We start from the raw sequence: 26,484 nt of genomic DNA, 5'->3' as shown, positions 1-26,484 counted from the left end.
TTTACCAGCCACCAACAGTATATTCATTAAATATTTATTTCTTTTCAACCATTCTTGAGGTATATATCCAAAATATATGGTCTTACTTTCTAAGGGTATTTCACATTCAAAGATGTCCTGTAGGGAATTGTGTATCACCCTCCAATAGTTTTTGATAACAGGGCAGTCCCAAAAGTATGATAATGATTTGCATTTTGATTTCCACAATTTCTCCAGCAAATAGGGAGGTTACTATCATAATGGGATTTCTGAGAGGGTGTAATAAAATATCTTATCAAGTTTTTCCATCCAAACTCCCTCCATTTCTGTGAACTGGTACACTTCCATTGATACCTCCATATTATTGTCCATTCTTCCTCAGATATAATTATCCCTCCTTCCTTCTCCCATTTTGTTTTAATGTATGAAGTCGAATGTGTTTTAAGATTTGACAACCCCTTATACATGCTTGAAATGATTCTACTACCATTATCTGAATTATATGCTTTTCTAAATAGCTCTATCAAGCATGTACTTGCCTTGGTTACATTTTTAAGCGTCTTATTAACATATTGTCACATCTGTAAATACCAATAAAAATCTTGTTTTTCTAATAAGTGTTTCTCTTTAAGCATTTCAAAACTGAACAGTGTTCCTTCTTTCATTATGTTGCAAAGAACAGTTATTCCTTTAGCTGTCCAGTCCTTAAATCTAGCATCCAATTTGTTTGGTGTAAAATCCAAGTCATATGCACACCATTGAAGAATTGTAATATCTCCCTCTAGATTATATTCTTTTATAGTAGTTTTCCATATTTTAAGAGTCAATTTCACCCATGGGTTATCAATAGTATTTATGTACCTTTGCAAGTTGTCATCAGCCAAAATTGCTTGTATGGGGATGGGAAGTACCTGCTCCTCAATGTTCTTCCATTGAGCGTCATATGATGGGTTGCACCAACATATCACAGCTCTCAACTGTGCTACAAAATAATCATCTCTAAGAGAAGGCAGGCCCCATCCCCCCTTTTCATTTGCTAATTGCAAAGTTTTGAGATGAAATCTAGGCCTTTTACCCTGCCAAATATACCTTGATAACATCTTGTTCCATTCATTGAATTGATTTTGATTAATCTCTGTTGGTAGGGTCTGAAAGAGATATAACAGTCTGGGCAGTATATTCATTTGAATAGACTCAATCCTTGAAACGAGACTGAAAAAAGGAATCAGGCTCCATCTTGCCATATCTTCCTTAATTTTTTATATAAAGGCTGATAATTACATTCTGATAATTTTGCCAAATCTTTTGGCATAATGATGCCCAAATATTTGAAAGACACTGTGTGCCATGCCCAGGGATATCTACTTTCAATTTCTCTTGGTGGGCTATAGTAATCTGAAAGTAATTGGGTTTTATCTATGTTGATCCTGTATCCTGATAATTGACCATATTGTTCAAAGGATTGCATCAATTTAGGTAAAGTGTATGTTGGTTCCCCTAGATAGATCAAAATGTCATCCGCATTACAAGCCAATCTACGCTTTGTCCCTTTAATAGTAATTCCCCTGATATCGTCATTTTGTCTGATGTATTGAGCTAATGGCTCCAGATATAATGCGAAGAGTAGCGATGACCATGCACAACCCTGTCTCGTGCCCCTTTTTAGAGTAACACTATTTGATAAATATCCATTGATTTTAATCCTAGCAGTAGGGTTATTATATAGTGTCTGTATAGTTTTAATAATTGTGTCTTGGAAACCAAATCTATATAAAACTCTGTAAAGAAAATTTCAATTAACCGAATCAAATGCCTTTTCAGCGTCCACGCTTATCACTATTGCTTTGATTTTATTTTTTTGTATATGATCCATAATGTGAAGTGTCCTTCGTATATTGTCTTGTGTTAGGCGTTGTCGTATAAAACCTGTCTGATTGTTACGTATCAGTATGGGTAAAAACTCCTGTAATCATTTGGCCATGATGGAGGTAAATAATCTATAATCTACATTAAGAGCGGATATTGGTCTAAATGACCCGCATTCCATTTTATCCTTCCCTTCTTTTGGTATAGCTGAGATTATCGCTTCCTTCCAACTGGGTGGCATTTGTGCCTTTTTTAGAGCCCAGTTCAGTGTGGGGAGTAAAACAGGAATTAACTCATTTTTAAATTCTTTGTACTACTCTGCCGTATACCCATCTGATCCTGGTGACTTGTTTAATTTAAGCTTACTAATTGCAGCTTTTAATTCATCTTCAGTTATGTCAGCAGTCATCGTTCTATTTTAAACACAAAGTTCACTGCAGATGCTGTGGTCATTCTATTTTGTTCTTCGCTTAAACTGGGTAATTCTAGAGAATACAAGGTGTCAATTTGGGTTATGCTTCCCCCGGAACTTTGGAATATAGAGATTTGTAAAACACTTCAAAAGCTTCTTGAATTTCACTTATTTTTTACTTTATAATTTCACTTATATTCCTTATTTTTTTCTTATATGCAGATATCGCTATAATTTTCCCTCTTAAGACAGCCTTCAGAGTATCCCATAAAATGGGAGGTGAAACCTCTCCTTAATCATTAAATTCTAAGTAGAGATCAATTTCTTTTTTAATTTGTTCCTTAAAGTACGGATCATTGAGTAGACTTGAATTTAGTTTCCAAATAGTATTCTTTAGTTGTAGGTCAGAATCAACAGATAAATATGCAGGTGCATGGTCGCTTACATCTATTGTCCCAATTCCACAGGTGTTTATTTTGTCTTTGTCTTTTCCAAATGTTATGAAATAGTCTATTCTTGTAAATACAGAATGGGGAGCAGAATAGTGAGTGTAATCCCTTCTGTCGGGGAAAAGGTCCCTCCATATACCAATTAAACCAACATCCTCAAAAAGTGTATTAACAATGAGGGACGTCACGTGATGACGTAGGATCGAGACGTTGGGAATCCAGCTCTCTCGTAAAAGGTAATGAAATAGGGTTTAAATGAAGAAGAGTTAACAAATACCTACTAGAAACTATTTATAAGCAACTCAGGATTATCTTTTGATATGGCTCCTAAATTGAAACAGAAGAAAGCTACTACTTTGAAGACTGCGCAAATCGGCGGAGAAAAAGGCCTAACCGTATCGGCGAAGCTTCGGACTCAAGTTGGATCTCCTCCCGGCGAAGTGCATGGCACTTCTGATGATGCGGGACAGGAAGTTGCAGTAATGTTGGCGGTCTCTAAGAAGAAATGGCAAGAACAATGCATGCGCGAAAGTATGCATGAACAGATATTAACAAATCTACAAATCCCAACTACGGCTGGAAGGGAAATTGGAAGTGAATCGGAAGTAGAATCAGACTCTTTGGGAAGTTCAGAGGAAGAAGAAAAAGAAAAGAAGGAAGAGATTAAAGGAGACATAAAAGATATCCTGATATATATGATGAATGAATTAAAAGCTATAAGAACAGATATAAGAAGGATACAGAATACACTCGATAATGTGGTGGAAAAACAAAAGAAGATGGATAATAAAGTTAAAGAGATGGAAGTAAAAGTGGAAGAAAACAATGAAAGAATAGATAAGATAGAAAACGATAATCTTGCCTGGACAATAGAAAAAAAACAGATGTTGGAAAAAATGGATGCGTTTGAGAACTCTAGTAGACGAAATAGTATTAAAATTGTTGGTCTTATGGAAGGTACAGAGGGAGAAAATTCAATGAAATTCTTTCAAGATTGGATTCCGAAAATTTTGGAAATGAAAGAAGGAAGTCAAGTAATTGAAATTGAAAGAGCACACAGAGCTTTAAGACCAAGACCTCAACAAGATCAAAATCCAAGATCAATTTTGATAAAATGCTTAAGGTACCAAGATAAAGAAATGATCTTGAAGGCGGCTACTCAAGGTGCTAAAAAGAGAAATGGGCCATTGATAATAGAAGGGAAAAGAGTTTTTTTTTATCCAGACATAAGTTACGATCTTTTGAAGAGGCAGAAGGAATTTAATCCAGTGAAAAATTCTTTATGGGAAAAGGGCTATAAATTTTTATTGAGCTACCCAGCAAAATTGATCATTTTCCTGGATAACGAAGAAAGAAGTTTTTTCGTTGACTATCAGAAAGTGGAGAAATTTGTACAAGAATTACCTGATGTTCATGAAGAGGAGTAAAGAATTATAGAATTGAAATGGACTAATGATGAAGATTGAAACAAGGTTGGACTTGATGGACATTTATAAGGGAAAAAGATAGTCGAGGAGTTTTAATTGGGAGTAGAGACATTAATTATTTTCTTTTTTTTTCTTCATTAATATAGTTTCTTTTTTTTTGCGGGGGAGCTGGAGGAGCTCCTGATCGATGGCTGCGGTTTTCATGTGTACAATCATGGCGATTGCCATGACCCGTAAAATGGGGGGGGGGGGGGTAATGTTGTGTTCTTTTTAATCGCAACATTAGTGGGGGGGCGTACTTTGTTTTTTTTATATATATATTAGCTATCTTTCTTCTATTTTTCTTCTTTTTTGCCTGGATGGTTGGGGAGAGACTCATAGCAATATGGAGAATTTTAAAGAGTTCCCATGGTATTATGAATGATTAATTTAATTAATTTTTTAAGTTTTAATGTTAATGGAATTAATGGACCTGTGAAAAGAAAATGAAAATGAAAGATATAGCTTTTTTACAAGAAACACATTTAACAGAAACAGAACATAAGAAATTAAAGAGAGATTGGGTTGGAAATGTCATTGCAGCTTCATTTAATTCAAAATCGAGAGGAGTTGCAATTTTGGTTAATAAATCTTTACCAATTAAAATACAAAATGTAATAATTGATTCTGTGGGGAGATATGTGATTATACATTGTCAAATTTTTTCAGAATTATGGACTTTTATGAACATTTATGCACCAAATGAAAATGATGCAAAATTCATACAAGAAGTTTTTTTGAACTTGGCTGATGCACATGATAAAATATTAATAGGTGGAGATTTTAATTTTTGTTTAGATCTAGTTTTGGATAGGTCAACTAAAGTTGTTACAAAATCAAAAGTAACAAAACTAACTTTATCATTAATGAAAGATTTAAACCTGATTGATATATGGAGAAAAATTAATCCAAGAGAAAGAGATTATTCATTTTATTCAAATAGACATAAAACTTACTCAAGGATCGATTTTTTTTATTATCAAAAAATATTCAAGATAGAGTGAAAAGTGTGGAATATAAAGCAAGAATACTGTCAGATCATTCCCCTTTGATAATGACAATGATAATGATGGATAAGGAGGAATCGATCTATAGATGGAGATTTAATTCAATTTTATTAAAACATCAAGATTTTTGTGATTTTATGAAAAAACGAATTCAATTTTTTTTGGATACAAATCTACATTCAGCTGAGGATAAAATTGTATTATGGGAAGCGATGAAAGCATATTTAAGGGGTCAGATTATAAGTTATACATCTAAAATTAAGAAGGAATATGCAGCAGAAATAGATCAATTGGAAAAAGTTATTATAAAGTTAGAAAAAGAATCTCAAAGATATATGACAGAAGAAAAACGAAGACAACTTGTTAATAAAAAACTACAATATAATACACTCCAGACATATCGTACAGAAAAAGTAATTATGAGAACTAAACAGAAATATTACGAATTAGGTGAAAGATCACATAAAATTCTTGCTTGGCAGTTGAAAACAGAACAGGCTTCTAAAACAATAAATGCAATTAGAACAAGTGTAAAAAAGGTTACTTATAAGCCTTTAGAAATTAATGAAACTTTTAAAAAATTTTATACTGAACTATATCAATCAGAATCCCAAAATAAGACTGCTAAGATAGATAAATTTTTATCGCAAATAACCCTTCCAAAATTAAATTTGGAAGAACAGAAAGGATTAGGTATTCCCTTTACATTAAAAGAGGTTGAAGAAGCTTTAGGATCATTTCAGAGTAATAAATCCCCAAGAGAAGATGGTTTTCCTCCTGAATTTTATAAAAAATTTACAGATTTATTAATTCCTCCCTTTTATGGAATTAATATACCAAGTGGAAAGAATGCATAAACTCCCACAATCTTTTTTAACAGCGATCATAACTGTATTGCCAAAAAAAGATAGAGATCCTTTAAAACCAACATCATATAGGCCTATTTCTTTGTTGAATACAGATTATAAAATACTAGCAAAAATTTTATCTAATAGAATATCTAAATATTTACCAAAATTAAAACATATGGATCAAACAGGTTTTATTAAAAACAGACAATCAATGGATAATATAACCCGGTTACTTAGTATAATTCATTTGGCACAAAAAAGAGAGGAAATGAGTGTGGCAGTTGCTTTGGATGCAGAAAAAGCATTTGATAGATTGGAATGGGATTTTTTATTTAAGGTATTGGAAAAATATGAGTTAGGAAAATCTTTTATACAATGGATTAAAACTGTAAATACTAATCCTCGAGCTAAAGTAGTTACAAATGGTCAGATTTCAACACTATTTTGCTTAACGAGGTCGACTAGACAAGGCTGCCCATTATCACCTGCTTTATTTGTATTGGCAATAGAACCATTAGCTGAATTAATCAGAACAGATTCAGACATTGGGGGTTTTAGAGTCAATCAAGAAGAATATAAGATTAATTTATTTGCTGATGATGTTTTGATTTATTTAACAAACCCATTGCAATCTTTGCAAAGATTATCTTTTAGATTGGAAGAATATGGGAAAATATCAGGGTATAAAGTAAATTGGGATAAAAGTGAAATTTTACCCCTTACCAAAGGAAATTATAATCAATGTCAATTAGTAACTCAATTTCGATGGTCAATAAATGGGATAAAATATTTAGGTATTAGAGTTGATAATGATGTAAAAAATTTATATAAACAAAATTATTTGCCATTATTTAAAAAAATAAGTGGATCTTGATAAATGGATGATGTTACCAATAACATTAATAGGTAGAGTTAATGCTGTAAAAATGAATGTATTTCCTAGATTGCAATATTTATTTCAAACTTTATCAATACAATTACCTCAGAAGTTTTTTCAAGAACTGAATAAATATGTAAGGAAATTTCTTTGGAAAGGAAAGATGTCAAGAATATCATTGGAAAAATTGACATGTAAATTTGATTTAGGAGCGTTACAACTTCCAAATTTTAAGAATTATTATAAAGCAAATCAACTTAGATTTATTGCGTCTTTTTTTGATGAAGAGATACTGGCATGGATTAGAATAGAATTAGATAAGATAGGAGAAAACATACCAGAAGATTTTATATATAAATGGGAATCCAAATGGATACAGGAAAAAAAAGGATCTCCTATATTAAGACACTTGATTGATTTATGGAATAAGGTAAATATGGACAATGAGATAAAGAAATCTTTATTAGCAAAAGGAACTTTAATTCAAAATAGGCTTATTCCTTTTACAATGGATAATAAACTTCTACATAATTGGTTCCAAAAGGGGATTAAATATATAGGTGATTGTTTTGAAGGAGGTATATTGATGTCGTTTGATCAATTAAAAAATAAATATAAAATATCAAATAACACTCTTTTCTGTTATTTTCAATTAAAAGCTTATTTACGAGAAAAGCTGGGTCAAACAATGTTGATACCAAAACCTAGTGAAATAGAAATATTAATTCAGAAGGGAAAAATTAAAAATTTACATCTTGTATGTATAATTTGATTCAAAAACAGACAATTAAATCAGGAATTCATAAATCAAGACAAAAATGGGAATCTGATTTGAATGTTAAAATTGATGGAAAAAACTGGTCAAGATTATGTTCTGATAGTATGAGAAATACAATAAATGTTCGACTTAGATTAATACAATATAATTTTCTACATCAATTATATATAACACAACAGAAAATAAATAGATTAAATTCAAATATGCCCGACCAATGTTTTCGATGTAATCAAGAAATTGGTACTTTTTTACATTCTACTTGGTCTTGTTTTAAAATTCAACCATTTTGGATAAATTTAAGACTTTTATTGGAACAAATTACTGGAGTACAACTCCCACATAGTCCACTATTATTTTTATTAGGAGACATTGAAGGGACAGTACCGAAACTTAAATTGAATAAGTATCAGAAAAAATTTATAAAAATTGCATTGGCAGTAGCCAAAAAAGTTATCACAGTTACTTGGAAATCTGATTTATATTTAGCTATGGATCGTTGGAATAATGAAATACATAGTTGTATTCCACTTGAAAAAATTACGTACAATCTAAGAAATGAATATGATATATTTTTGAAAATTTGGTTCCCATACTTACAAAAGATAGGATTAAATACATAGGTCCTTTGAAGATAAAATTATAAAGGAATGGGGGAAAATAAATAATAAAATTATTTTGAACTCCATGGAGCATGTGGGGATCCTCCGATATCCAGGCAATCTTTCTCTTCTTTCTTTTTTTCTCTTTCTTTAGATAAGAGTTAAGGGGGGGGGTTAAGGGGAGGGGGGAGGGTTAATGTTATCTTTCTTACTATTTTATATCACATTTATTCTTTGTAATTTCTAAAATTTAATAAAAAATTTTAAAAAGTGTATTAACTTTCTTATGTAAAGATTTTGTTTCATAGGTTTTTCTATTGGAAGAGTCTAAGTTTGGTTGTAATTGTAAATTTAAGTCTCCCCCACATATCAGGAGACTTTGTTTCCGCTACCATAATATCAATAATTTTCTAAAAGAAACCAGTATCACTTCCCAGGGGTGCGTATATATTCAATAGAGTAACTGAATTTCCGTCTATATTCCCCCTTACCAGAATATTTCAGCCCTCTTTATCTCCCATTTCGAATACTTTTTCAAAATTTAGCTTACTTTAGATAAGAATAGCAACTCCTCTCCTATGTCCTAATTTATATGAGGAGAAAAACAAATTAGTGAAGCCCATTCTCTTTAGTTTTCTATGCTCATTATCACTTAAATGAGTTTCCTGTAAATATACTACATGGGCTTGTTCTTTTTTTCATTTTGGATAAAATTCTATTACGTTTGATTGGATTTAATAGCCCATTGACATTAAAACAAATGAATTTTACTTTGTCCTTAGCCATCTGTATTTATCTGTCAATGTATCATTGAAATTAGCAGAATGAAACTTAATCAATCTACTCCCTAAACAAATAAGAACCAAGAAACGCAAATAATAACAATGAACGTGTGATTCCAAGGCTGAGGTCTCTAGTAGATGACCCTGCGTTGAGCTAGAGGAAATGTCTAGCTGTGGGGGATAACCCCTCCTACTTGTGAGTTGAGGGCCCCCATTGCAGTATTCATAAGTCAGTGAACAAATCCATTACACAGAAAAGATTTCCCTGTGTACTCCTCCTACGTGTGTGTATATATATATATATATATATATATATATATATATATATATATATACATACACACACACACACACACACACACACATATATTACATATATTCATATATATATGCACACATATACATTCTCATTTTGGTGGGGGAAAAGGAGTAAGTGAGCAAATGAAGAATAACAACTAAGTAATATAAAATCCACATTATAATAAGTATTTCTCAAGATAGGTATATCACCGTCTACTTTTGCTTCCGTTTAGCTTCTCAACATTTTTAAAGTTAGCCAAACCTTATGGCTCTTCTGAAGGGAGTGAGGACTGTCTTTGTAAAACTCCCAATCTCTTTCTGATATACTTCTCTCGGCCTCCTCCTGTCTCCTGCCTTCTCGATTCTCGCACTATTTCCCAAGCGGAGCGGGATAATTCCTCTGTCAGGCTTTCCCTCAGTTTGATCACGCTGACGGGCAACCCTCTGGCCTTCATGTCTGTAGACGCGTCTTCCACTGTCTGGTACAACTGCGTTCCGTCTTCATAAAACATTCGAAGTTTAGCAGGGTACAGAGTTTGAAATCTAATCTTTCCTTGTTTTAATATTCGCTTTACTTCAGAGTACTCTTTACGTTTCTGCAGGACCGCGGGGGGGGGGAATCTTGGTCGAAATATATTAATTTATCGTCTAAAAACACCCTCTTCTTACCCCAAGCCCTTCGTAGAATCTCCGCCTTGGTACTGTACCAAAGGAATTCAATTATTATTGAGCATGGCTTATCTGCTCTATCTCGGGTAGGTTTCGGGACTAGCGTGATGCACTCTCTGGATTTCCAGCTCCATAGTCGAGGGAAGCTCCAGCGCGTCCTGCAGCAACTTTCCGACAAACTCCGTCATAGACAAGCCCTCCACTCCTTCGGGAACGTTGTATATTCTGATATTTTTCCGCCGTGATCTTCCCTTCAGGTCAAGCAATTTACCTTCTTGGTGATTTAATATTTTTATCGTCATACTCAGTATCCGTTCCACGTTTTGAACGCGATCTTCCACCTTCTCAATTCGAGTCTCTGCCACCACTATTTTTTGATTGATGTTGGCGAGCTCTGACTTAATATCATGTAGCTGCTGCTTTATATCTTTCTGGAACTCCCTTATCTCTTTCAGAATTTCAATCATATTCACTGCTTCGCCTGAACGAGGCCCAGTGTCCGCCTTGCTAGCACGCGGTCGGGTAGGAGAGCCGCTCGCTGCATTCCTCTCAGCCGCAGGTTCTGCAGTGTCACTTTTTTATTTCCATTCTTGCCCCTCTTTTCAGTTCAAATATTTTTCGAAAAATACTATATTTGATGGGTTAACGGGGCTTAATACACGTTTTTCCGGAGGAGCTAGTGACTTAAGCTGTCATTCTCAACGATGACGTCACCGGAAACCTTTGTAAGCTTTTCTTTTCTTCTTGACTAGATTTTCAATAGCCTTTGTACACCATGGTTCCTGTACCCTACCATAACTTCCTTGTCTCATGGGAACATACCTATGCAGAACACCACACATATATCCCCTGAACATTTGCCACATTTCTGCCATACATTTCCCTGAGAACATCTGTTCCCAATTTATGCTTCCAAGTTCCTGCCTGATAGCTTCGTATTTCCCCTTACTCTAATTAAACACTTTCCGAACTTGTCTGTTTCTATCCCTCTCCAATGCTATGGTAAAGAAGATAGAATAGTGATCACTATCTCCAAAATGCTCTCCCATGAAGAGACCTGATACCTGACCAGGTTCAGTTCCCAATACCAGATCAACTACAGCCTCTCCTGTAGCATTATCTATATATTGTGTTAGGAAACCTTCCTGAACAGAGCTAACAAACTCCACCCCATCTAAACCCCTTGGTTTATGTCAATCAACGCTGGGGAAATTAAAATCTCCCACCATGACAATCCTGTTGTTATTGCATCTTTCCAGAATCTATCTCCCTATCTGCTGCTTGATGTCATTGTTTTCTATTGGGTGGTCTATAAAAAACACCCAGCAAAGTTATTGCTCCCTCTCAGGTCACAACTTCCCCAGAAGAGATCCCAAGGATCCAGAAATCTGAAACCTGCCCCCTACGCCAATTCCTCAAGCACATATCTACCTGCCGAATCATCCTATCTTACCCTCACAGGTGTGTAGCACAGGCAGCAATCCAGTGACCACTACCTTGGAGGTCCTGCTTTTCAGCTTTCTACCTAACTCCCTATATTCTTTCTTCAGGACCTCTTCCCTTGTCCTACTATGTTATGGGTACCAATATATACCACAACTTCTGCCTACTCACTCTCCTCCTTTAAAATCTGTGGACACGATCCAAGACATCCCTGAACTAAGCACCTGGGAGTAACTGTACCATCTGGGTGTCTCTTCCACGTCCACAGAATCTCCCGTCTGCTGCTCTAACTGTGGAATCCCCTATCACTACTGCACTCCTTTTCTCCCCCTTCCCTTCTGAGCCTCAGAGCAACACTCAGTGCCAGAGACCTAGATGAGGCTTCCCCCAGTATGTTATCTCTTTTTTAATATTTTTTATTCTTTTTTCTCTACAAACAACAAAAAAAATACAGCCCATCCACAAAAACCATGACCATAACAAAATCAAATTAAATATTGAGCAGCAAAAGGGAGAATAATATAAAGGCAAAAGTAAACATACACAGCAGAGGTGCACCGCACCAAAAAACCTCAGTCCTCACCCCATAAGAAAGGCCAATACAGGGCCCCATATCCTTTCAAAGATATCTCCTCTGTCCTCATTCTCAGTCTCTAAAAATGTAGATTTTGCCAGTTCTCTCAGCCACAGATCGCACGTAGGCACGGAGTCCATTTTCCACATTTACAGGATTAACATCTTAGCAACCACCATTCCAAACAATACAGCCACTTTTTCATACTTATTGGCTGAAGATAAGGAGCTTGTTGCTCCAAGGATGGCCATGAGCGGGTCTGCTTCCCATAACCCTCAGAGAAACAGTGAAAGATACTTTTCCAGTATGCATAAAGCTTACAACATGACCAGAATGAATGTGACAAGTTACTGTTCTCAGATTTACATCTATTACAAACTGGTGAAACATCAGGATAGAAGCTGTGCAACTTTTCTTTGGAATAATGGAGTCTATGTATTGTTTTAAACTGTATTAGTCTGTATCTGACGTTGACCGAACAATCATGTATACTCTTTAAACACTCATCCCAGACCTCCTCTGTCAGTTCTAATCCCACTTCATCCACCCATGCCTGTTTAAGACCTGCAGTATTCACCCGAGCTCCATTATGTAGGATCTGATAAAAATAGGATACGGCACTACGAGTAACCGGATCAAATTTATTTATTGCCTCCAGGGACTCATGTTTGTCTAAAACTTTGAAATTAGGTATATATTTCCGAACATTATCTCGAATTTGTAAGTATCTAAAAATACTAGATGCAGGGATATTGTAAACTGCTTGTAACTGCGGAAATGAGGCAAAGTTTCCATTAATATATAGGTCACCTACACTACAGATGCCACTCTGTTTCCAGGATGAAAAAACAGAATCATTCAGGCCAGGCAAAAAGGAATAATTGTCATAAATTGGAGTGTCGATATAAGTTTTTGGGGCCATAATGTGTAGTTGAATCTGCTTCCAGATTCTTATAGTGCTGCTGACCACAAAGCTGTCACCAAAATGTGACTTATTAACTGCAGTGGGGCTATTAAAGAGAGCTGGTAAGGAAGTCTTCTTACAAAGCACTCGCTCTATGAGTAACCATGCTGGGCACGAGTCTGAGGTAGAGAGGGTGGGCCTTTTTTCCACCATGCAAGAATGGATAAGTGGGCAGCCCACTTTAACGTCCGGTAGGGCAAAACCTCCTGCTTCCTTGGGCTTTGACAAGTTTTTTATATGGCCATTCCACTTGGTCAAACGCATGTTGCGCATCTAATGAAATGACTACAGCCTCTTCTGCATGTTTTGGATATAAGATACTGAAAAGACATCGCAAATTAAAATGCAAATGTCTACCTGGCATAAAGCCAGTTTGATCTGGATGTATAATAGAACAAATGCATTCTTTTAACCTATTGGCCAGGACTTTCCCGAGAATTTTGGTTTCATGGGCAGCAGTGAAATGGGGCGATATGATGAAACCACCTCGGGATCACGGCCTAGTTTTGGAATCAGAGAAACATTGGCTTTACATAATGTAGGTGGCAATCTGGAAGCTGTCCTGGAGTGATTCAACACACGTAAGAGCAGAGGTGACAACTTTGGACCAAATACTTTGAAGAATTCCATGCTAAAACCATCCGGACCTACTGCCTTATTATTGGGGAGGGAAGAGATGACCTTCTTGATCTCATCTAGGCTTATATCAGCATCAAGTGTATTTACTGAATCTGTTGACAGTGTGGGCAGATTCAGATTATCAAAAAATGCTTCCATAGCTTCAACATCTGGACCTCCTTGTGATTGGTAAACATTATCACTGAACTCTGCAAAACACTTATTGTCAAGATGGCGGTGCGATGCAGCTTGCAGCGGCCACTCCGGAGCTGATATCTGTTACTTGTTAAGTGCAGTGCCGTGCGCAATCCTAATCTGATGAAAAACTGATGTGGGATCACGGAGGAACATCAGGAAATCTCCAGGAAGGCCCTCTTTGTTGCTGCTGCTGCTGCTGCTGTGAGGTCCGGGTCTCTGCTGAGAAGAACAGGCCCCCAGTCTTCGGGGTCGCGTTGGCGGGGACGTCTTAATACGCTCGGCAGAGGATGGTGCTTGGAGAAGCTGGGCTGGAGGGGATGGTCGTCGGCTCAGAGGTTCGACGGACTTGGAGTCCGCTGCAGTCAGGTCACTTTCAGTGTGTGCTGTGTCTGCGAGGCTGAGTCCGGCGGCGCCGTGGAAGTCCATAGCGGGGGTATTCCCTTCTGCCGCCTGCGTGGGATGATGAATCTATCGGGACCCTGAGGACTTGTGGAAACTGTGGTGGTTTCTTTCGAACTTATAGTCTTTTAACATCTTTGGACTATTTTCACTGTGCCCATGGTCTGTTTTGTATCAATTATGCTAATGTTTACACTGTTGTAGCTATATGTTGTAACTACGGTATGTGGTTTTGTGCAGGTCTTGTAGCTTTAGTTTTTGGTCCTTTCCGGGGAACGTGCTAAGATGGTAGCGTGATATTAATATGCAGCAGCCTCTCCGGACTCTGGTTTGGGGATTGCCAAACGTTATGTGGATTTTCTGGTGTAGTCTGTTTTGTCATGTGCTTTTGTGATATCATTCGGTTTCTAAATAACAATAAACTGAAACTGAACTAATTTTTTCCGGGTCCGTCAATAAAAAGCCATCTTTCGCCTTTATATGATGTATGGCCCTGGAGACCTGCATCTGTCTTAACTGTCGGGCTAATAACTTATGGGGCTTTTCACCAAACTCAAAATACCTCTGTCTGACTCGTGTCAGTAATTTTGCAACACTCTTGGACATTATAGAATTATACTCATACCGTAAGATAGTAATCTTATTAAGTAATTTTGCTTCCTGGTATATTTTATAAGAGGCTTCCAGATTTGCCAACTGATCATCTATTTCAGTTAACCTTTTCTTGAATCTTCTTTTTTCTGCTGTCTCATATGCTATTATGCAACCTCTAATAACCGCCTTCATGGCCTCCCAAAGAGTGGAATCATCAACATTGCCCACATTACTGGTGCTTAAGTATAGATCTATCTTATCTGAAAGATAGGAGCAAAAATCCTTATCCTTTAGCAAAGCATTATTTAACCGCCAACTATATTCACCTCTTTTGTGGTTCAATTTGAGTATAAGGGAGACAGGAGTATGACCCAATACAAGTAATTTATGGTAAGTGCAACCAACTACCGACGAGACCAATTTCGAATCTAACAGAAAATAATCAATCCTAGAATAGGAATTATGTACTGCGGAGAAATATGAAAAATCCTTCTTCGTGGGATTAAGAAGCCTCCAACTATCCACTATGCTATACGATTGCATGAGATTATTAAGTGTTATACCATTTTGGGCCAAAGCTGTGCATATGCGAATTAGATGTCATATCTGCTGCTTATCAAAAAAAAATGCTGTATGGTCGCGGCATAACACAAACTGTAACTCGAACAAATAGATGGGCTGTAACAACCCCTGAGAAACACAAAAAACCCTCCGAAAAATAAAAAAACACCAGGAGTAGTACTTCCATACCCCTAACCTAGAGTCAAAGCTATATCCATGGGCCAACACATGGCCCGGAATAGCAAGATAACTACCCATTACTCACTAAACATGGGAGAAACACCTCTTCACAAATACACCATGAAATATAAAAAGAAACAATAACAATCAGGCGTCACCCACATCTTAGTGTGAGCTTATTTTCCAGTTCCTCATGCGCTGAACATAACAAACAGTCTCCTGGTGAAGCCGCTATCGATCAACGATGAATCCAGTTACCCAGCGTTAATCCATTTTTAGGTTTATACAGTGTCAGAATGCCAATCTTTAACTTCTCGGCTCAGGAACTCCTCTGCTATGGCTGCAGTGCTGAATGTACTGGTGCTATTGTTAACTGTAACCACGAACGTCGTCGGATACAGGAATCCACACCTAATTTTCCTGGCTTTGCATTTCTCCTTAATGTGCTGAAAATCTTGACGTTTCCTCATGGTAGCCGAGGTTAAATCCGGGTAAATTAACACTGGACGCCCGTCATATAGCAGCAGAGCTCTCTCCCTGGACAACCATAGCACCAGCTCTTTAACCTAGTAATGGTGTAGCTTTGCAATAATAGCTCTCGGCCTACTATTTTTAGCAGGTGGGCACGGTCCACTTTAATCACCTGATGGAAATGTTCCTCCCCCAGCAACTTCGGAAGCAATGTGGCTACAAAATCTGTCGGCTTATTGTTTTCAGCTTTCTCCTGAATCCCGATAATGCGAATGTTTTGACGGCGAGATCGAGCTTCAAGGCCATCCACCTTAGCCTGTAGCTGTGTGTTTTGGGATATTAGACTTTCAAGCCGCCTCTCCAACTCTTCGATTCGTCTCTCATACGATTCGGCGGCATCCTCCATTAAAGAAACATGCTTACTGACCTCGGTTAGAGCCGCTGTTAAGTTCATGATAGACTTATTGTGCTCTGCATGTCTCCCGTCTACCAAACTGTATAGCTTGTTTACCGCCTCAAGGACTTCTTCGATGGTAGCTGGGACCGGGGCCTTAGCAGCATTGGCTTTAGCTTCTTCTGGGCCTGCTAGCTTCGCGGAGCCCTCGCCAGAATCTTCTTCTCCTGCGCCCTTTTCTTGTTTCTTCCCTTTACCTGGCTTCATCATTTTGTTCAGCCCGTTACAGCTCACTTCAGTCGCTTAAAAAATAGAATTAACTGCTATTTGGGTGAGCTAAAAGGTGAAGGTAGGCGCAGCTCCCAGGACACACATCTACTCCCTACCAAGACCCCATGTGACCCCCCCCAGTAAGTTATCTTCCCCTACCCCACCGCCAACAGTATCCAAAGAAGAACACTCATTATTGTGGAGAGCGTCCACAGGGGTACTCTGCACCAGCTGCCTATTCTCTTTCCCTCTCCTGACAGTCACCCACATACCTGATTCCTCAACTTAGGGGTGACTATCTCCCTGTACGCCTACCTATTACTTCCTCATTCTCCCATATGAGCAGAAGCTCATTCATCTATACCCTAGACCCATTTGGACCCCACTAACTATGTTGTAGTAGATGAAGAAGGAAAGAAAACTTAATAGAATCTTACTTAGAGCCTCCATCTGTTATTGCCTAACCCTGTCCACTCCAACAATGGCCGCTCCTAAAAATGGCTGCTCAACTTAACACCTCATTTTGTTTTATTGGCTTTTGCCAAGTGCCTAATTGATCATTATGATTACAGCCCACTGAAAAGTTCCAAAATGTCCTGAGCTCTTTTTAAAACTTGTACTGCCTCTGCCAAACAAGCAGCTGCTCATGATGATTGCAGGATTTAAGACCCCAAAATGCATCATCTTACATTTTTGAGGACTAAAGTCCATCTGATACCACTCTGTCCCTCTTACAAACTGATCATTATCATTCTTAGTCAAAAAATATTCTCACTATCAGTAACGCTACCAATCATTGTGTCATCTGTAAACTAAATCTGTCCTATAATCGTAACGTTCTGCCCCAAATCCATATACAAGTTTGTAGAACAATGTAATGCTGTATCGTAAGTAAATGATTCAGAGACAGGAAGGAGATAGAAGGCTTAATAACACGGTGTCATGACGCAACATTTTTCTCAATGTCAGCAAAACAAAAAAGCTGATCATTGACTTCAGGAAAGGCACAGTTAAATACACTCCTGTCTGAGGAGCTGAGGTTGAGAGAGCTGAGAGCTCCAAGTTCCCAGGAGAGAACATCACATCACCAGTAACTTGTCCTGGTCTAACTATACAGACTTCATGCCAAGAAAACTAACCAGTGTCTCTACTTCCTCAGGAGGCTAAAAAAATTTGGCGCATTCCCAATGACCCTTACCAATTTTTATCAATACACCACAGAAAGCATCCTATCTGGATGCATCATGACTTGGTATGAAAACTGCTCTGCCCGTGATGCACATTCTGATAGCACATCATCAGAACAATCCTTTCCTCTATGCACACTATCTATACTTCTTGCTGCATCAACAAAGCAGCTAGCTTAATTGAAGACCCCATTGTCTCTGGACCTTTTCTCTTCTTCCCTCCTCCAACAAACAGAAGGTACAGAAGCCTGAAAGCAGGCTTCTCAGCTTTAGCCACACTGTTATAAAATTACAAAATAGTTCCCTAGTACTGTAAATTCTGGTGTATAAGCTGAGAATTTGGCCCTAAATTTTGGTCCTAAAATTAGGGGGTCGGCTTATACAGAGGGTGCCAACTTTGGAAAAACAAATACACAGAAGACAGGTCATATTTATTGGCTGTTTTTGAGTCAAATTCGTTCCACTGTCGACACATGAATTCTTTGAATGGTTTGTTTAAACTCACATCTAGTGGCTGGAGCACGGACATCAGACCACCGGGGATGACTGCAATGTCCGTATTTTCAGCTTTCAATGCTGCTTTTGTCTCACCTGACAAGTGCGCTTTGAACACGTTCCAGACAAGTAGTGAAACCTTCGGGACATCAACTTTAACGCCTCTTTAACCTACTTCAAGCAAACCGCTTCATCCATCCAGCAGCGTTCTTGAACGTAAACAACACCCTGCGGGAATTTTCTGAGCAATCTTTGTTTTTTGTCTCAACACAAGATCACATCTATTCATAAATCGGGTACACCAACTTCGTGTAGCTTTGAAATTTTCGCTGACCTCACGGTGTTTTTCGTTCCATTTCGACGCTTGAACTCAAATCATTTCTCTGGTAGCAATGTATCCAGATGATCGCTGGTGATTCACTTTTTCTGCCAGTTCTGGCCACTGGCATGTTTTCCTGCGGTTTGCACATTTCACCTTTGGCATTTCCCTCAGCGTGTCCTCTGCCTTTCTCCACTCTCTCACTTGTTTCTCATTTACACTAAACTTCTTAGCAGCTGCAGAATTATTCGTTTCTTTAGCTAAATCAACAACCTTCAGCTTGAAGCCAACATCATATTGCATTCGTTTTAATCTTTTGTACATGGTGGTCGCAAACTCAATACTGAGTACACGTACTGATCCCACTACCCCGTGTTATGCTTTAACGAGATTACGATGAGTGCTAAATGGTTTCACAGGGGTTACATTTCAGAGGATTCTTTTCCATTGGAAACCTAATCCAAAATTTCCCTCCCTGATTTATTTATTAAGAATTCGCTTATAACACTCTACAATGTGTAGGCCTGTTTCCTTAGCAGGTACTGGTTCACAAAATTTCCAGGTTCCAGATCTGGCAAAGCTAAGTACTGGCATGTGAGATCTTGTAATCTTTTCTGGTTAAATCAAAAACCTCTACAAAAGGGGTCGGCTTATACAAAGGTAACGTGAAAAAGTCACTTTTTTAACCTTGAAAATGGGGAGTCAGCTTATACACTGGAATTTACAACCAACTTTGTTATGATCTTGCACCTTATTGTTCACCGGCATTATACTTTCTCTATAGCTGTTACACTTTAGTCCACATTAATACCTTATTCCACCTTAAGGCACTGTGTAATGAAGTGATATGTATGCAAGACAAATTTCTCACTGTATCTTAGTACATGTGACAATAGTAAACCAATTCCAATTCTAATAAATTGCACCCACACCAACCACTTACTCTGGTGGCTATTTCCAAATGTGTGAAAAATCTTCCTCTCGGGTCTCCTGTAAGTCTTTCCATTCTCACTGTAAACTTAGCCCTCTAATTTTAGACTTCTCTATTCTGGGAAAAAGACTGTGACCATCCACATCTTATCTACTTTTCATAGAAACATAGAAAACCTACAGCACAATACAGGCCCTTTGGCTCACAAAGCTGTGCCGAACATGTACTCACTTTAGGAATTACTAGGCCTCTATTTTTCTAAGCTCCACGTACCTATCCAGAAGTCTCTTAAAAGACCGTATTGTATCCACCTCCACTACAGTCACTACATGCACTCACCACCCTCCGTGAAAAAACTTACCCGACATCTTTTCTGTACCTACTTCCAAGCACCTTAAAACTGTGCCCTCTCATCTACAATCATCTGCAATGTCATTCCTCAGCCTTCTTCACTGCAGGGAAAGACTATCCAAGATTCAAAATTCAAGATTATTTAATGTCACTTCAAGTACACAATTATAAAGAAGAATGAAATAATTGTTACTCTGGATCCAGCGCAGTGCAGCACAAAAAACACACTAAGATAAAAAACATAATAATAATCAAAGCACGACAAATATAATACCTAAGATAGCTGCTCGCAGTTTCCACTGCTGTTCTGCTGATGTAAAGAGGGTTGTGAGTGGTATGAGCTCTTCTGAAGTTGATAACCATCTCCTTGGCTTGTTGACATAGAAGAAGAGGTTACTTGCTTGGCACCCAGGCTGCTAGTTCTTCCGCCACCTCTTTGTAGGCCGCCTCATCAGCGTTGGTGATGAGCCCCACCATTGTGTCATCGGCGAACTTGACAATGTGATCACTCGAGTGTTTGGCTGTGCAATCATGTGTGAGCAGAGTGTACAGTAATGGGCTCAGCACACAGCCCTGGGGGCACCCGTGCTGAGAATGGTGGGAAACCTGACTATTTGAGATCTGTTGGTTAGGAAGTCCAACACCAGGTTGCACAGTGGTGTATTTAGACCGAGGAGTAGGAGTTTGCTCACCAGGGACTGTGGGACAATACTGTTGAATGCCAAATTGAAATCCAGAAACAAATCCTTGTTTTCTAGATGTGTCAGGGCCAGGTCCACTGCAGATGCTACGGCATCTGTCACAGAGTGGTTCGGTCGGTAAGCATATTAGTGAGTGTCCAGTATGGTAGGAATGAGTTTTTGATATGTGCCATTACCAGCCATTCAAAGCAATTTATGATGATTGGTGTTGTTTGGTTCTGAGGGTGTAGAGTTCTTTGGTACAGAGATGATGGTGGCTGATTTGAAGCATATGGGAACAGCAGCCTGGACGAGTGATGTGTGGAAGGTGCCCATGAAGATGTTAGTGAGCTGGTGTGCACATTCTCTGAGTACTCAGCCTCTTCTAATAATTCAACCCCTCCAGTCCCTGCAACCTCTTTGTGAATCTTCTCTGTACCATCTCTAGCTTATTAGCATCTTTCTTAAAAGCTGTGCGACCGGAACTGTGCACCAACTATGGTGTCATCAGAGCACTGACCAATGAAGGAAAGAAATGACAAACACGTTTTTCACTCTTAGGGTACTTGTACTGCCTGCCATTCACATCATACATTGACATCCTAATGTAAATAATAAACAATAAGAATCCTTGTAGTTCCAACTTCAGAAGCAATAATCAACCATTAATCTCTGTCCCTAATCACCATGACATATTTCTGTCTGAAAGCAAGCCCATTCTGCTGTTCTTCACCTATCTCAGAGGACCCCTACTTCCCACATCTTGGCAAAAAGAGCTAGAAGGGGAATAGTTGTCATCCTGCAGCAGTTACAGACCTGTAGAAGGACCACTTCAGAAGAAACTGGCGAGCAGCTTTTGGAAATCCAGGGCTGCCCTCGTGAGGCTTCAGGACCTGATTCACAACATTGTCAAGCCAGGACGCCCATTCATCCAGGGAGCTCTGCTGCTGTAGAGTCATTTTAAAATCCTGCTCCAGACGTTGCACCATTCCCTCTTCACACTGGCATACCCATGATGCTTGCTCCTGTTAAAAAACCAAACTGAATTTCACATCGATTTCCTAATATGCTTTTAGACCAAACCATAGCCAGCTGAGTTTTGAATAGGTTGGAACTAACAGTCAGTATAAGGCCATCTTTGGAGGGTAGAAGGGGGACTTGATAGAGGTATTTAAAATAATGAGGGGGATAGATCGAGTTGACGTGGATAGGCTTTTTCCATTGAGAGTAGGGGAGATTCAAACAAGAGGACATGAGTTGAGAGTTAGGGGGCAAAAGTTTAAGGGTAGCACGAGGGGGAATTTTTTTACTCAGAAAGTGGTAGCTGTGTGGAATGAGCTTCCAGTAGAAGTGGTAGAGGCAGGTTCGGTATTGTTATTTAAAGTAAAATTGGATAGGTATATGGACAGTAAAGGAATGGTGAGGTTATGGGCTGAGTGTGGGCCACTGGGACTAGGTGAGTGCAAGCGTCAGCACAGACTAGAAGGGCCGAGATGGCCTGTTTCCATGCTGTAATTGTTATATGGTTATATCGTAAATTGACTAGCTGATAAGTTGAGGCACAGATGAGTCAACTCAACCGAGTGACCCTGAAGTAGAATCATTAGAAGGGAACCAGAGCAAATGGCTGGAACTATAATGGAAGATCATTGTCTTCCTATATAGAGTTGGAGGAGACTTCACAAGATTAACAAATTAATACCACACAAAAAACTGCATTTAGTCAAGAGATAAAAACAGAAAATTCTAGTAACACTCAACAAGTCGAGCAGCATCAGCGTCAGGTTAGCTAAGTTTTGGAAAATAAATGGGCCACTTTCAGGCTGGAGGTAGGTAGTTAGTGGATCAATTATTTACTATTTATACCAAATACCTAGAGGAGGAAACAAAATGTAAGGTTTCCAAGTTGGCTGATGATATGAAAATACATGGAGGGCATATGATGATGTCATTGTGTAGCAGGATAAAGCTAGACTGAGTGATTGGATGAAAGGTAGCTTGAACATCATTTGCATACAAAGGGAAGTTTTCCTTGGGTTGTGCTGATTGGATAGCTGGTATTGAGACAGAGGAAAGGGACTGTGGTCTTTGGAAGAATACTGGTATCTTCACATGGAATGGTCTCAGAGCAGCCAAAGTCCAATTCTAAGACATAAACTTGACAATAAACAGCATAATAAATTATGTCAGTAACAGTCAATAAACTATGGAGTTTGCGAGGACACTAGAGGACATTATTTATGAATTTAAGTATTTTTAAAATATTAAAATGAAAGTATTCAAATAAGGAATCTCTGAAGTAATTAATGCATAGCTAGAAAAACATGGTCAATGATCTTGAAGAAGGGGAAAGTTTGGGTCAAAAAGTTATCAGGATGGTAGTGTGGAAGGGCCAAGACTTAGGCTATGTCCGCACTAGACCAGATAAATCCGTAACCAAAGCTTTTTCTCTTCGTTTTGACCCTCCATCCACACTGAAACGGCGTTTTCCTCCCCCCAAAACGGAGCTTTTCTAAAACGCCCTCCAGAGAGTGTAAATTTGAAAACACTGGATTGGGCAGAGTAATGTGGATGGGGTAACTGGATTTTTTTTTTTTAACTGTCATGTCGTGCAGGAACAGATGGCAGCATTTCATTGTTCTCTTGAACGCAACCCCCACACAATCTAACAATTTCAGAACAGACGGCAAAGAAACTAAAGCCAGAAGAGTTAGAAATGTACTACCAAATACTTTGACCCATAACTTACTGAATAAATAAGTATACTCACTTTGCCCTGTTTTCTGTCCTTGCTTGTATGAAGGTGGTTTACCTATTTATGCAAATACTTCTCTGACAATAGATGTGTAACAGCCTAATGTAACATTGTATGGAAATACAATATAACACTGATGCAGACATGTTTTATACATTTAACAAGGTGCTTAATTAACGCAACAGAGTTAGTCAGTTTTTCAATGTTCGTCGTCAGCTGGGTCATACTGTCCGTGAACTCCTGTCGGTTGTCTCCATACACTCCAGTATTTGTTTTTTAAATTTTAAGTCCTCCTGCGCGAGAGCCAACAGCTGCCCATCGTTTGGCAATTTCCTTTTAAGTTTTTCTAGTCTATAAGTGCACAAATGCAGACTTTCACAGCAAGATTCGACACCAAACATGTCGCTTATTTTCTGTAAATGTGTCCTGCGCATGCCCATTAGGAGGAGATTCATCCAAGTACCCGTTTTAATGTGGACGGAGGTCTTTTCAAAAACGCTTGGTGTGGACGCCTATCGTTTTTACGCGAAACCGGCGTTCTCAAAATTATCTGGTCTAGTGTCGACGTAGCCTTAGCACTTAAAGGTAAGTGTAAAGTGAACAGCTTTGAAAGGAACACTTTTTCAATCATCATTGTGAAGTATGAAATAAAACAATCAAGAGCATGCTGGGATAGGATTACAAACAGCAAGTGGTGGATTTCATGGGTTAATGGGGAAGTACAAATCTGTGTGAAGAAAAGGTGATGATGGCAGCAGAGGAAGAAGCAGGCTGATTTAGCAGCTGAACATATAACCATATAACAATTACAGCACAGAAACAGGCCATCTTGGCCCTTCTAGTCCATGCCGAACGTTTAACTCTCACCTAGTCCCACCTACCTGCCATAACCCTCCATTCTTTCCTGTCCATATACCCATCCAATTTTTTTTCTAAATGACAAAATTGAACCGGCCTCTACCACACAGCTACCACTCTCTGAGTAAAGAAGTTCCCCCTCGTGTTACCCCTAAACTTTTGCCCTTTAACTCTCGATTCATGTCCTCTTGTTTGAATCTCCCCTACTCTCAATGGAAAAAGCCACTCCACATCAACTCTATCTATCCCCCTCATAATTTTAAATATCTCTATCAAGTCCCCCTCAACCTTCTACACTCCAAAGAATAAAGACCTAACTTGTTCAACTTGCCTTAATTTTAATTTACAGCTACTGGTATTTGTGATTGGAGATGAGAGGTGGGGAAAGAGCACACGATATTACAGTGCACAGTAATAATCCAGAGGGATGAACTCACCTGTACGTTGGCAAAGTCAACACGGTTGAGGTCACTGAGCATCTGGTTAATCTGCGATGTATTCTGTAGTACTGCTCTGGCAGCTTGTGCAAGGTGGTTCAGGGATGTGTACCTGCGCAATGTTTGTGCAAAGGCACTTACTACTCCCACCTTCAAAGGAAACAAACTAGTCAACAAACCATGCTCAAAGTGGATCAATTGCATTTCACAGCACCAACATCTCAACTGGATTAAAAAAATGTTCCAAGGAAACAAAGACTGCAAAATATAAACACATGGAAAAACTGGGCTCACTTTGGAGACAATATGACTTTATACTTCAATGAATAATGAAGGTATATCCTCACACAGAAGACTAAGATACATGAGATCCACAATGAGTTGACAGTTTGGATTCAGAACTGTTTTGCCCATAGAAAACGGAGTATAACTGGCTGGCAGCCCATGACCTGTGGTACTCTGCAGGGATTGGTGCCTGACCTCCGTTGTTTGTGACATATATAAATAACTTGGATGAACATGCAGATGGGTAGGTTAGTAGATTAAGATTACTGGAGCTGTGTACAGTGCAGAGGGTTGTCAAGCAATAGAACAAAATATAGATCAGTTACAGATATGGACAGAGAAAAGGCAGATGCAGTTTAATCTAAGCCAGCATAAACTGTTGCCCTGTGGATGGTCAAATGTATGAAGAAAGCATAGAGTTAAAGGCACTGATGTAAAGAGGGATTTTGGGTTCCAAGTCCACAGCTCAATGGAAGTGGCCAAGCAAGTCAATGAGATGGTAAAGAAGGCATACAGCATGTTTAAGCAAGAAAATTTGCAGATACTGGGAATCTAGAGCAACACACATGAAAGGCTGAAGGAACTCGACAAGTCATGCAGCACCTATGGTGGATAATAGCAGGTGACATTTCAGGCTGAGAACCTTCATCATGACTGGAAATCAAGAAGTCAGAATATGAAGGTAGGGAGAGGAGATGGAGTACATGCTGGCAGATGATAGATAAGACCAGGTGAGGGGGAAGGCAGAAATGAAGTAAGAAGCTGGGTGGTGATAGGTGGGAAAGATCAAAGGATCTATTGTTCGGGTAAAACTAATGTGGCAGGGTGAGTGCTGAAGATGAGGTTTACAAACAGAGTCAATGTGCAGTGAGATTCCTAGCAAGGAGAGGCTGATGACAGGGCAAAATTACAGTCAACAGGATGAGCTGCAACATAAAAGGAGGAAAAAACCAAAAAGGACGAATATAGGACTGAAAGCGTTATATTTGAATGCACGCAGTATATGGAATAAGGTGATAAACTTGTAGTACAGTTACAGATTGTTGATGTTGATATGTATGTATGTTGATGTAGGCCTCACTGAATCATGCCTGAATGAAGATTATAGCTGGGAACTTAATGCCCAAGGATACGTATTGTATCAGGTGAGCGGAAGGGGTGCCGTTGCTCTGTTGGTAAAAAAAATGAAACCAAATCATTAAAAACAGATGACATAGGGTCAGAAGGTGGTGAGTCATTGTGGATACAGCTAAGGAACTGCAAGGGTAAAAAGACCTTGATGGGAGTTGTAAACAGACCACCAAAGAATAATAAGGATGTGGTCTACAAATTACAATGGGAGATGCATGCCAAAAGGGCAATGTTACAATAGTCATGGGGAATTTTAATATGCAGGTAGATTGGGAAAATCAGGTTGGTGCTGGATTCAAAGAGGTGGAATTTCTAGAAAGCCTATGAGATGGCTTTTTAGAGAAGCTCGTGGTT

At 38.6% G+C, this 26,484-nt stretch overlaps 1 protein-coding gene across 4 annotated transcripts in view; it reads right to left on the bottom strand.

Annotated features, from left to right (window-relative positions):
- The window catches only part of rfx2 (regulatory factor X, 2 (influences HLA class II expression)), a 221,080-nt gene that overhangs the window by 17,728 nt on the left and 176,868 nt on the right, over nt 1–26,484 (bottom strand). For all 4 annotated transcript variants that reach the window (XM_073068886.1, XM_073068890.1, XM_073068887.1 and 1 more), the window contains 2 exons: nt 24,715–24,864; nt 21,481–21,689 (listed from right to left, as the gene is read on the bottom strand). In XM_073068886.1, the coding sequence (XP_072924987.1) occupies nt 21,481–21,689; nt 24,715–24,864 (359 nt within the window). The remainder of the gene's footprint in view (nt 1–21,480; nt 21,690–24,714; nt 24,865–26,484) is intronic.

Source organism: Hemitrygon akajei, chromosome 16 (genome assembly GCF_048418815.1).
Source record: "Hemitrygon akajei chromosome 16, sHemAka1.3, whole genome shotgun sequence".
Classification (NCBI taxonomy): domain Eukaryota; kingdom Metazoa; phylum Chordata; class Chondrichthyes; order Myliobatiformes; family Dasyatidae; genus Hemitrygon; species Hemitrygon akajei.
Note: the sequence above shows the minus strand (reverse complement) of the source record. Positions and strands in the feature narration are given on the sequence as shown.